The following is a 13,968-nucleotide window of genomic DNA, read 5'->3' on the forward strand; positions in this document are numbered from 1 at the left end:
GTGACACCAAAATGAAACATTTCCCCAGCAATACCTTCAGTAGTTTCACCAAGTATGCACAAGCACCAAAATGAAATATTTCCTCCACCGATCACTTCAGCAGTATGTCCAAGTGTGCACAAGCTCCAAAATGAAACATTTCCCTCACTGATCCCTTTAGTAGTATATCCAAGTATGCACAAACACCAGAATGAAACACTTCTCCAAGTGATCCCTTCATCTCCAAGTACGTACAAGCACCAAAATGAAACATTTCCCCCCACTAATCCCTTCAGCAGTGTGTCCAAGTATGCACAAGCACCAAAATAAAATATTTCCCCTACTGATCCCTTCAGCAATATGTCCAAATATGCACAAGCACCAAAATTAAACATTTCTTCTACTGATCCCTTCAGCAGTATGCCAAAGTATGCACAAGCACCAAAATGAAACATGTCCCTAAGCGAGCCCTTTATACTATGTCCAAGTATACACAAACACCAAAATGAAGAATTTCCCCCACCAGTCCCTTCTGCATTATGTCCAGGTATGCACAAACACCAAAATGAAACATTTCTACACCGATCTTTTCAGTAGTATGTCCAAGTATGCACAAGTATCAAAATGAAACATTCTCACACCGATCATTTTCCACTGATCCCTTCAGCAGGATGTCCAAGTATGCACAAGCACCATAATGAAACATTTCCCTAAGCAATACCTTCAGTAGTATGACCAAGTATGCACAAGCAATCAAGCTAAACATTTCCCCAAGTGATCCCTTCAGCATTATGTCCAAGTACACACAAGCACCAAAATGAAGCATTTTTCCCACTGATCCCTTCAGCAGTATATTCAGTTATACACAAGCACCAAAATGAAAATTTCTGGAAGTGATCCCTTCAGTACTATGCCCAATTATGCACAATCACCAAATTCAGCAGTATGTCCCAGTATGCACAGACACCAAACTGAAACATTTACCCCATTGATCCCTTCAACGTTATGTCCAGGTAAGCACAAGCATTAAAATGAAACATCCGCCCACCGCGCCCTTCAAAAGTATATCCAATTATACACAAGCGCCAAAATGAAACATTTCCTGAAGCAATAATTTCAGTATTATGTCCAAGTACGCACAAGCACCAAAATAAAACATTTCCCCCACCAATCCCTTCAGCATTATGTCCAAATATACAGAAACACCAAAATGAAACGTTTCTCTAAACAATCCTGGCAGTACTACATCCATGTTTGCACAAGCAGCAAAATGAAACATTTCCCCCACTGATCATTATGTCCAAGTATGCAGAAGCATCAAAATGAAACATTTCCTAAGCTTAGCCATTCAATAATATGTCCTAGTATGCACAAGTACCAAAATTAAACATTTCCCCAAGTGATCCCTACAATAGTTTCACGACATATGCACAAGCATCAATTGTATGTTTAAGTATGCACAAGCACCAAAATTAAATGTTTTCCTAAGCAGTCCCTTCAAGAGTTTGACCATGTATGCATAAGCACTTCACTAACTTCAAAATGAAACATATCCCCCAACAACATCCTTTGGTAGTTTGTCCACGTATACACAAGAGTTAAAATACAATGAAAAAATTTCTTTAAGGAAACTCGATAATTGTACCTCCTTTTAAAATGTATGGTAGTATATATTCCCTTTTTCCCTTCCCCTTGCAAGTCTATATTCTCACAGTAAATTGCTGCTTACTGGCATAAGTTTAGTGCCATTTACACATTTAGTATCCAAATAAGCTCATTTTAGATTCATCTCTATGCCTACTGATACTGAAATGTGTAATGCCCCTTATCTGCTTATTAGCTGCCCCCTATCACTTATGCCTTAAGCATATTAAACTTTTGTGATAGGGAGGCAAGTTTAACAAAACACCTCTGCATTTTCTTAGTAATCCTGAAAGATCATAATTTGTATAATCACGTAGTACCACTCTTTGTAGATTAAACCTACAAAAATGGAAAGCCCCAGACCATGAATATCAGCCAATCAATTTCATGTCTAGAGTAGACTTAAGTAGACAGTGTTATTTAGAACCTAAGAACCTATCTAAGAACCTTAATTGTGGACTACGGGTGTGTTTTGAAGGGTTTGTGAACAGCATTGTAGTGTGATTTCTGTTCTGCTGTTAGAATTTTATACTGAACTGCAGTGGGTCTGCTTGTCAGCTATAGCTGTGAATTATCTAATGCAAAGGTTGCACGTGTTACTGACGCACATCTGGCGTCCTTTTTAACAAAATACATTCTGTCTTGCACTGTAGTGTTTTACTCTGTATTTGTTGCTACTAGATTTCACGGTGGTGTGTCTGCTTGCCATCTGTAGCTGTGAATGATCTGACCTAAAAGTAGCATGTGTTGCTGACGCACACCTGGCGTCCTTCTTAACAAAACATATAGCGACTAGGACTGAAGTCGCATGGAGCTATTCTAAACAATTCTGAATGTGTATTTCACGTATACTTGGTGTTATAGTGCCCAGCTCTATTAAGCGACTCTATTTTGTGCATGTGATTTTAGAACAAAGTTGGCGACTCTCAAACTAAACTAATGCCATTCACTGTGCTGTACCTTGCTCAGAACTAATCTATTACTTGTTGCTTAGTGCTGTACTCGGTGAAACTTGCCTAGTGACTCAAGTCTAAACCTTACAAAAGTGATACTTGAAAAGGTCTTACAAAATGCTATTGATGTGACGCTGTCTGTTAATTCCACTGTATATTATTGTTTCTATCACTGTCTCTAGACTGTATGAAGCTTAGCACTAAAAGTTGTCTTATTTTGCCTTTACCAATTTCCACCTTAATATTCCTATCTCTCTCCCTTGTGTTCCAGGAAGCCCCCCTCCCATACCTAACACTCCGAGGCCACCAAGACCCAAAATCGCGCTCATCGGGACCTAAAACTTCAGCAACTACTTCAAACAGAACCTACCATCAAAAAGAAAATAAAACCTCCAACCCAATCAACATTTAAAACCACAGGGTAAATGCAAATTGCTTCTATCTTATAAATTCAGAAGTTAAGCGTTCTAGTCTCAAAGCGCCTCCAAATCTGTCTCCTTACCTGTAGCTTTGAAAAGAACTGTAGTTGAACTCCTCTGTACTGAGTTCCATTAACTACTGTTCCCTCTAAGACCCTGTGATTCCTCTGGCTACTTCAAACAGAACCTACCATCAAAAAGAAAATAAAACCTCCAACCCAATCAACATTTAAAACCACAGGGTAAACGCAAATTGCTTCTATCTTATAAATTCAGAAGTTAAGCGTTCTAGTCTCAAAGCGCCTCCAAATCTGTCTCCTTACCTGTAGCTTTGAAAAGAACTGTAGTTGAACTCCTCTGTACTGAGTTCCATTAACTACTGTTCCCTCTAAGACCCTGTGATTCTTCTGGTGGTGTATGCCCTGCTCCGCTTCGCCCTCGCTTCGCTCGGGCTCCGCTCCGCTCCCCACCCTGCCCCCTTATCCCACCTGCCCCCAGTACGCCTACTCTTATAGGAACAAACAGTCCCTCCCACTTTCCCTCTTAGCAAATCCTAAGCTCCCCTGTCACACCTCACGACTCCTCCCACCTCTAGGCCCACACTCATTACCAAATTCTACACTAAGTCTCATCCCTCTCCCACTACCCTTTTTCTACCTCTATCATGGCCAAATACGTTCTCACTATAACCTCCCTAATAACTTTACTTCTCACCACCACTTATTTCCTAACAGCATTTGAAAACCAAACTCTTATAGCTATCCCCTTCCCTAAGCATCACACCAACTCCCAATGCAATCACCATGTCATTTCTATTCCACCTTCACTATACCAGGACAAATTTGTATCCCCCAAATTAGTCAACACTACACTTCATTACCCTAAATCTCCACATAACAAAGCTAACCTCAAAATCCTATTTAAACTACAAAGATTATTAGTTTACCTAAAAAATCGTATAAACATCGTGATATTCACCCTAACCCAGGTCCCACCACCACGCCAGACTCTCACCCCAATAAATTAACCCGAAAATCTACTGACTCCCTTCTAATATTACATCTGAACCTAAGAAGCATTAACAACAAAGTTCACAACCTTCACGCCATTATAGCTACTCATTCCCCTGACATTATGTGTCTAACCGAAACATGGCTAAAGCCCTCTACTAAGAATGAAGAGATCCTCCCACCCGGGTACAATATTATTAGGGCTGATCGTGCAAAAAAAAAAAGGTGGAGGAATAGCTATGTTTAAAAATACCCTGAATATCCTTAAGAATCCAATTCAACCACCTATAATCTCTAACCTAGAAATTATTGCCCTACAGATCTGCTTAAACTCTCAAAAATGCATCAACCTCATTGTAACTTATATCCCACCAGGGAACAACACAGAAAACCTGGAGCAAACCCTGAGCTGGCTATCCACCAGCTACCCACAAGAAACCATAGTACTTGGAGACGTTAACATAGACTGGTCTCTCTGTTCTACCCATACAACTCCACAACCTATCAATCTACATGGTTTTTCCCAAACCATCCTATCCCCAACTAGAATAGGCAACTCTCTTCAAAAAGAAAGCATCATTGACTGGATCCTTACTAATAGGGACTCAAACAACTACACCACAGGTACCCTTCCCAGTGACCTCAGTGATCACCTAATAACCTATATCATTAAACATAAATGCCCAACTTCTAACCCCCCCTATATAGACTAATCAGAAATAAAAAGAAATTCATCCCACAACTATTTCTTGCCGACCTGAAATCCTGCAACTGGTCCATACTAAAAACCCTACCACTTGATGAGAGTGTGTCACACTTCAATGACACATTCCTTAAGATACTTGACTCACATGCCCCACATAGACAAATTAGATCCAAAGTTCGTATAGCACCTTGGCTAACTAAAGAAACCAAAACCAAAATCAAACTTCGTGACCAAGCCTGGGATAAATGGAGAGCCACAAAAACCTCCCAAGATCGCACTAAATTTCAACAACTAAGAAACACCACTAAAACAGCTGTTACCCAAGATAAAAAACAATACTTCTGCCACCTCCAGCAAAAACACCAGAACAACCCAAAGAAATTCTGGGCAGGTTTTAACAACCTTCTGCACCTAGGTAAAACCTCCACCCCAACCCCCGAGAAACTGATAGGGAAAGGACAGGAAGAAGTAGCCAACACCTTCAACTCCTTCTTCACTGAGACTATCCAAAATCTAGCCAGTCAACTAACTTCCACTCTCCCATCTGCTGTTCAACAGCACGTCGACACCCCTACCCCCTTCAATTTAAAGCCAGTCTCTTCCTCTTATATATGTACCCTCCTAAAAAAACTCAAACCAACCACCCTAGCGGCTGACCACCTTCCTGCAGAATTCTTACAAATTGCATCTGAAGTAATAGACTACCCAATAACAATCCTTATCAATAGAACTATAACTGAGACAAACATCCCCTCTATCTGGAAGATTTCTTATATCATTCCACTTCACAAAGGAGGTACCTCCATGGAAACCTCAAATTATAGACCAATAGCTATACTATCCCCAATAGCGAAAATCATGGAGAGATGCATCCACAAGCAACTTCTTCACTACCTAACCTTTAATCATCTCTTGTCCAACTCCCAGCACGGCTTTCGCCCCCACCATAGTACAACTACCGCCCTCCTTTCCTTTGTTGACTCCATCAATAACAATCGCAACAAAAAACTTATATCCTCTGCCCTCTTTTTGGACCTATCAAAAGCTTTCGATATGGTCAATCATCAGCTCCTTCTTAACACCCTTGAAACCCTGCATCTGGACACACCAGCACTAAACTGGTTTAAGGCCTACCTCACGGGTAGGCAACAAGCTGTCCTGTGGCAAAACTGTATATCAGGACTACTCCCAAATACCATAGGTGTTCCTCAGGGCTCCATACTGGGTCCACTTCTGTTTTCCATCTTCATAAATGACCTTCAATCAGTCATCCCTAAATCCACCTGCATACAATATGCCGACGACTCCACCCTAATCTGCTCAGTCGTCTCCATCTTGAATCTCCAAACCATCACTCAACATTGTTTCTCTCTAGTTGAAAAATGGTTCACCGACTTGAAACTCCTACTTAACCCAACTAAAACGAAATTATTACTATTCTTCCCCAACGTTTTCTCATCCCATGGCAAAGAACTCCCAAACACTAACAATATAACCTTCCATGTTAAATCCAACAATGGGACCCTCATAACCCCTGTCACCAGTACCAAACTACTTGGAGTTACCATTGATCATAAGCTCAAATTCGACATACACATTACTCAAACCATAAAGTCTGTTAACAAAAAACTAGGATCTATGTACAGAATTAAAACTTCTTAACTCCTTCTACCAAATTAACCATTGCCCGTACACATTTACTCTCTTCCCTGCTCTACCCTTGCCCGGTCCTCTCTTTCCTCAATAAACGTGAACTTAACATGCTCTCTCTTGCCTACAACCACATTGCTAGATTTATAACAGGTTCCCCTTATCGAACCCACCATTGTCTTAACTTGAGGAACCTTGGCTGGCTAGAACTGCCTAATCTCCTCAAACTTAACCAACTCACCGAAGCTTACAAAATAATCAACCATCCTGATAAAACTCCCTCACTATGCAGCGTTCTGACTCCGTACTCTAATCTCAATAGTCTTCGATCATCTAACAGTACCCTGATCCTAACCATTAAAGCTAAGAACTCAGGTGGGGATGCCCTCTACGCTAACTCCATTGGCAAGCCGTGGAACTCCTTGCCAAACTACCTAAGACTTGCAACCTCACGCACTCAATTCAAAAACAACCTTAAAGAATATCTCACAACACAATGGTTATGCCCTTGTCGTGCACCTGACTAACTACATATCTCATACCCTACTAGTCCCACTTCCTCCTAGCCCATTTCTCTTATCCAGATCTCTAAAATCACTCATTCCTAATATCAATGAGGATTATACCTGATCCAGTCTATTTTACATTCCTATGTGAAAGTAATCCTATGTATAACCAACAGCATGATCTTTCTCCTATATATCTTCTATGTCATTTTTTCATCTTGTAAATGTTATTTGTACTCTCTTTTTTTGTAACAATATTTTGTATCTATTTGAACATGTACTGACTATTTTGTTTGTTTGGAGCTTTTCTCCTCGGGCCTCTACTGAAAACGGATATGTATCCAGCTAGACTAGCCCGGTTAACAAATGTAAAATAAATAAATAAATAAAATAATTTATTTATTGAGTTGTGTTGTGAATGTGTTTTGTGCATTAAAGTGTGTAAATTTGCTTTTTACATAAAAGTAAATGGACAATGCTGCTGTGTTTTACTTAATTTATTTACATGTACATGTAGGGAGAGCTATTTTAGGTAGTTTAGCACATTCTGAGAGGTGCATTGGCCTGTGTTTTGTGAGTGTGTTGCTCTAACCTTTACTTTATTTTTTAGTGAGTAACATCAATCTAGTAAGTTTAAGGAAACTGTAGTAGCTTAATAGTGTAGCGAGGATGTAGGCTAAACAAAGAACGCAAAAAGATCAATAATGTTAGATGGAATCACAAAACACAAAAAATACAGTTTTATGCAAGGGGTCAAATCTTTCATGCACCTCCACACCACCTGCTAATGACCTGTATAAATTCTGAGTTTGCACAACATAGTGGAAAGGGCACATTTTCAGTCCCCACTGTACCATCATCTTTTACATGGAGCAACCAGCAAAGCTAAGAAAAAAGAACATTCAATCTTTTGAAAGTTCAGTATTTCAAAATGCAATATATATGCAAAAATGTGTGTATGTATTGTAATATAGTACTGTCACCAAATAAAGTGTTTCAATAAATGCAAATAGTGCTATATTTGTGTATAAAACATAAATAGACCTGCTATTCTTTATTATTATTCTTATTTTATAAGTCTTTCTTTTAGGCATATAAGGAAATAAAAGTATTTTTTAAACAGAAAATAACTTTATTTTATTAATCTGGAAAGTGTCGCTATCACTTTAAATAAGGAAATTGTTTTAAGACCAGAGAGAAACTTTGCTGTATATTAATAAGAGCAGGTTTACTTAATAAAGCAACCAATTCTATATAAAATAAGGGTAAGGTAAGCCCATACAGAAAAGTGTTGTTGGCACTTTTTGATGTGGGAGTTGATATTTGGAACAGCTGCTCTGGAACAGAGATGGTAGATTGAATAAAGACTTGGAAGAAGACTCCGTGAGGAAACTGCAGACTATTTCTGTTACAGGAATACACAAGAAATCAGAAAAGAGACAGACAGAGAACTCCTAAAAGATTCACTAGGAGAGAGATCTACTGATAAAGACTGCATCCCACTTGAACAGGACTGTTTTGAAGGCACTTGTGAAAATTTGTCAAGCCATAAGACTGGTTTTGGCAAGGACCTGCATTTTTATGTGTTTGTATTTGTATTATAAACAATGCTGTTTTTTTTTAAGAGTTGTCTGCTGCCTTTAATATTCCACAGTATGTCTATTTCTCTTTCTGTCTGTATGCATATATCTGTACATATATGGAGCGAGATAAATATACATACATATTTATAGACACTAAGATAAGGAACATTCATACAACAGCATTTCCTTTTAAATGTTGAGAAAGACATCTTTCTGTGTCGCTGAGTATACTTTTGTATATAATTGAGCCTGTAAATTCTAATCACCACTGAAGCACAGATTGATCACTCACTCCTGTTTATATCTAGCTCACTGGGATTACCTCCCTTCTAAATTTCTCCTAATAAAAACCACTAGAAGTGAGATGCCCACAAGAGATTGAACCTTTCCTTGGAAAAGAAGATGAATCTATTGCTTATTTGTCTGGTGTAAACTACTTGTCTAGGATTGGTATTGGAAGTTGGCTAATAAGTGTAGCAAAAGGCTTTCAAGATACTATGATGTTGAGGTGATCAGTGCTATACATGTTGTTAACAAAAGGCCTATCAATTGTGGTTCATCAACCACCCATCATATTCTGAATTTACACATATTTTATTAATTTCTCCCCAGTATAACACTCCCTGTCCTGTAAACTCCCTGTAATATGTGCATAGGTAAATGTGAAGTTGTCTTGCAATAGATGAGCCAGAATGAAGCAAACAAAAATATGTAATACTCTATATCAGTTTAAATAATTACTCAAATTGTGGCTATTTTTTACAAATATTAAAGTGTTTATTCATCATTGGCTTAAATATGTCTGTTTTCTGAGCATGGTGGGTTACAACACAAGTCTTCAAAGTCATTAACTTTCCTTTACTGTCATTAAGTTGTTTCTTAAAAAAAATAGTTCAGATATGAAGGAAAAACACATGAACACAAATGCTGTGGTCATCTGTTCATTTTCACTACTGATATAAAGTGTTGCTTACCATACATGAATCCTGCTTTTGTTGTGTTTAGAACCATTGGACTGATCGGATTGCCTCTGATATCAGTTGCCTTCTGAGAGTTGAATGTGTAGCAGTTGCCAAATTTGTAATTAATGAACCCTGCAAAGAAACTTAAAGACAGATTTTACTGGTAAGTTAGTCAGCATTATTGAACTAAATGACAATTTTCATTGCTATTTATTTTACACCAGAGTCAGATCACTGCATTAACAGCATAGTAGAACTGATGTCGGTTATTTTATTGCTATAATTTTATTCACAGGTAAATCAGAAACATAAGATAAGACTGACCCTGTCACACTTAGTCTTGCGCATTATGCTGTCTAATCAATAAAATGCAATCTGATGTTGTTAATCTTCATTCCATTCATCACCGATGGGTTCGGTTCCAAGCCCTCGAAACCGAGTCGGCCTTATACCAAAGCTCGTGCCAGCCAAAAACTCTCAAGCTAAGAATTACCCATAATACCATTCTCCCTGTTACCTCAGATCTCGTTTGCCGCGTTGCCATAAAGCCGCATTCAAGCCAGCTCTCAGCTAAGTCTTTGATATTTTTGGATATTTTGATATTTCTAAATAGATAAGTATTTTTCAGATAGTGTGTTACTTTGCTTTGCCTATACTTTCCTGTACCTGTGTATCGCTAAGTCTTCTTTCCAGCTTTTCTGTCAACTACCTGTTGGTAATCTTTGCACCATCGCTGGTACACTCCCTTCTCTCTACCTGCTGTGGTAATCCTTTTATACCATTGTTGGTATTTTTCTACTCTCTAGCTAGTTTTAGCCATGTGCTTAGTTGTGGTAATCTGTTGTTTTCTCATATTGTATCGTTTTGTTGCTATTAACATGTCTGATAAAAAGGGCACTTTAGGCTTCAAACAATGCCTGAAGTGTGGGAGGAAAATGCCTAATAGTGACTCTAATGATGATTGTGTTTACTATTTGAGTGTCTCATCTCTCAGTACAACCCCATTGCTCCTTTTGTCTAGGGTTTAGCTCACATACCTTGAATGAGCGTAAAAATAAATTGATTTTGAAGGCCCTTCTCAAATTGCCTTTCTCGGAGGCTCTCTCTGCCTCAGAGGGTGCACCCCCTCCTAGGAAAGAGAAAAAGAGGCCACATTCTGTTCCCTTCTCACCCTCTGGTGAGAAGGAAAGATCACCAAAACCAAAAATTCCAAAGCTTTCTGCACTGGAACAGAAGTCTTCGCCTACGGCACCGTCTTCGGTACCATCTATGTCTGTAGCATCAACGCTGACTCCCTCGGCACCAACAACATCTATGGCACCAAATTTGACTGATTCAAAAATTTTGACCTTGACCCCAATTACGACTCCAAGCCCTTCCACGGTTCCTATAACTCAGATGGACATTGCTGCCCTTATTGTCTCAAAAATGGAGATGGTGGTGCCATTAGATGTGCAAGCACACACCCGATATTCCCCATCTGTGGACCCCTTCTTGGGACAGGTTTACAGTCCCTTCTTAGAGCATCCAGAGTCCCCTTCAGGGATATCCACTAGATCCACCAGGGGTCTCTCCGAAGTTGATGTGTGCCTTGTGGACCAGCTGCTGCAGCCAGGGGAATTCCTTCTGATTCTAAATCCCAATCCCCTTCTAGGACCTGAGTTTTCTGCTTCACAGACTCCACCTTACTCTCCTTCTTTGTTCTCCTTGCAAGTTCCAAAGCCCTCGGCACTGACGCCTCTCTCAGCACCCTTGGCTTCGGTGCCAATAGTGGATCTCACTTTGGCCCCGGAGTCGACCCTTTGGCCTTCGGTTCTGTTGGAACCCAGGTCTTCCTCAGTCCTGGGAGTAGACTACAAGCTCCTCAGTTCCGGGTTCAGTGCTGACCCTTTCTACGGTGCCGTCCACGGTCCCAGGAACCCTATCAGTACCTATCAGCTTGAGGTTCCACTCCTGGGAGTGGGCTTAACAAAGCAGGGTGTGATCCCGGTTCCGAGGTTGTCTTTCTCGATTCCGAGCTCCCATCCCTCTTCAGGCAGCCCTGCCTTCCAGGCACTGGAGAGGGCTCTTGCATCCGTGAGCAAGCCTTCGGCATCAGAACCCCCATGTCCTTCCCCTGTGCTGCAGATGTCACAGGCCACTGTCCCAGATTGAGCATGGGAGCCGCAGGAGACCCTATTGCAGGGTGCCCTTTCCTCTGGGTCCTCCTCAGAAGTTCCCACTGAGGAGGTTCCTAGGAAGAAATAATGCAAGAGGAAACATTTGGACTCCCCTGTGGAGTCCCTCACCGAGGATATGGATTACAATGAAGGGGAAGGGCCCCCACGATCACCCCCTGAATATGTCTCCTTTGGAGACATCCTGGAGATCTTGAAACAGAGGGGTGATTGGAAGCCCAAAACCCCTTCCTTGGAGGAATCTGTTTTCCTGCAGGCCTTTCGTGCTCGACCATCTACTTCCTGGGTGACCCCACCTGCAGATACGCTGGTTCAGGTTGTGGTGCAGCACGCCTGGAAAAACCCTGATGCTGTTGAAGCAATCCCCAAGAGACCGGACAAGATCCTCTCTCCCCCTGAAGAACATCCACGTTGGTCAAAAAGTCTGTCAGTAGATGCTATGGTGGTGGTAGCAGCCACCAAGAAAGAGCTCGCTGAGGAGAGCCATACTGTTCACCCACCTAACAGGGAGTCCTGAGTGGTGGACAGACTGGGGACGTGAGTTTTTGCTTCATTGACCTTTGCTATTTGGTCTTTGAACTACCTGGCAAATTTCACCAGACTCCAGAGAGACCTCATCTCTGAACTCTCTGGTACACTGTCAGGAAAGGTGTCCAACAAGGTTAATGACAAGGTAGCCTTCCATCTAGCAACCCTGAAATCAATTTCTAATTCATCCATGAGGTTGATTTCACATGCAATTGAAGGGGCGGCCAGATCTGTGGGTTCAGGCATAGTTATGAGATGTCACGCCTGGATGCCCCTGTGTGACTTCGTGGATCCTTTTAAGTCTTCCTTCTTTAACATTCCAGTGGAAGCATTTTCCTTGTTTGGCCCTAAAGTGGAGGACACGTTAGCCAGGTGTGAGCAGGACAGTAAGACCATGTCTGTGGTTGATGTACGTTTCTCCACTCCAAAGCATCCCTTTTCCAGGAACTGCAGAAGTGGGAAATTGTGGCACAAAAAGTCTCAGGGTCCTTTTCATGACACATTTGGCAAGTTCACCCCCATAGGCAGAGGGGGCAACTCTTCTGGAAGATGCCCCTACAGAGGCAGAGGGGGTCCGAGTAATCAGGGTTCCAGATATTCCTTCTCTGGACAGCCTTATCAATGCTCCTGAAGTGGCCCGATTGCTTTCCTCTGGAAGCAGTTGGGGGGGCATCTTTCTCTGCACCCCAATGCCTGGCTGTCTATTACCACTGACTCTTGGGTGCAGAAGATAATATCCAGAGGTTACCAAATCCCATTTGACTCCTACCCAAAATCACCAAAATGAATCCCAGACATTCCTCTCAGTCTCAGGGAAGAAGCAGCTCTACAAATAAAAAAGCTGTACTTAAAAAGAGTCATCCAGAAAGTCCGACCAGACCAGACAGGATCCGGATTTTACTCAAGGTTCTTTTTGGTGCCAAAAAAGACAGGCGACTGGAGACCAATTTTGGACCTCAGCTGTTTAAACAAGTTTGTCAGCCAGACAAAATTCCAGATGGTCATGGTTCAGTCCATTCCCCCCTTTCTGGAGGAAGGTGATTGGATGTGCTCAATAGACCTTCAGGATGCATATTACCACGTCAAGATGGACAAGCACTCCAGAAGTTACTTTTCTGGGAGCCAATCATTACCAATTCCATGCCCTGCCCTTCGGACTCTCACAGCCCTCAGAGTGTTCACCAAATTCATGGCAGCAGTGACAGCTCACTTGAGACTGCAAGGATTCTGGGTGTTTCCATATCTGGACGATTGGCTTGTCACCACCCCCACCAAGCATCTACTGGTAGCAGCCTTGCACTACACTCTTTCTTTGATGCATTGCCTGGGAATATCCATAAACTGCAAAAAGTCCAATCTAACTCCAACCCAACCCTAACCCTGGAGTTTATAGGGGTAACGTTCAATACCCGCTCTTGCTTGATCTCTCTCCCAGATCACAGGCTTCAAAGACTAAGGATCCAGCTCTGAGTGATACTTTGCTATGACTTGGTTCCGGCTCAACAGGTCCTGCAGCTGTTAGGGTCAATGGCAGCATCTATATCTATAGTACCCCTAGCAAGGTTTCACACGAGACTCTTACAGTGGCTGTTGACCCAATGGTATCCAAATCAATGACCATTGTTCTTCCAGGTTCATTTTACAAATCGGTGCAAACTAGATCCTTCTTGGTAGATGAAGCCAGACACAGCACTTTGGAGCTGGACCCTTCCATCCCCATCAACCCAGTGCCATCATGACCACGGACACTTTCCTGATGGGGTGGGAGCCATTGTCAGGGAATGACTTGTCCAAGGCTCATGGCCCGATTTGGAGGCCAATCTGCATATAAATGTTCTAGAACTAAGGGCA

The 13,968-nt window shown here is 41.5% G+C and overlaps 1 protein-coding gene across 1 annotated transcript in view; it reads right to left on the reverse strand.

The window, feature by feature from the left end:
* The window catches only part of LOC122790625 (amiloride-sensitive sodium channel subunit gamma-like), a 1,193,300-nt gene that overhangs the window by 922,789 nt on the left and 256,543 nt on the right, over positions 1-13,968 (reverse strand). Inside the window, exon 3 of the mRNA XM_044058151.1 lies at positions 9,425-9,555. Within this exon, the coding sequence (XP_043914086.1) occupies positions 9,425-9,555 (131 nt within the window). The remainder of the gene's footprint in view (positions 1-9,424; positions 9,556-13,968) is intronic.

Source organism: Protopterus annectens, chromosome 16.part0 (genome assembly GCF_019279795.1).
Source record: "Protopterus annectens isolate FY-2018-M chromosome 16.part0, PAN1.0, whole genome shotgun sequence".
Lineage (NCBI taxonomy): Eukaryota > Metazoa > Chordata > Ceratodontiformes > Protopteridae > Protopterus > Protopterus annectens.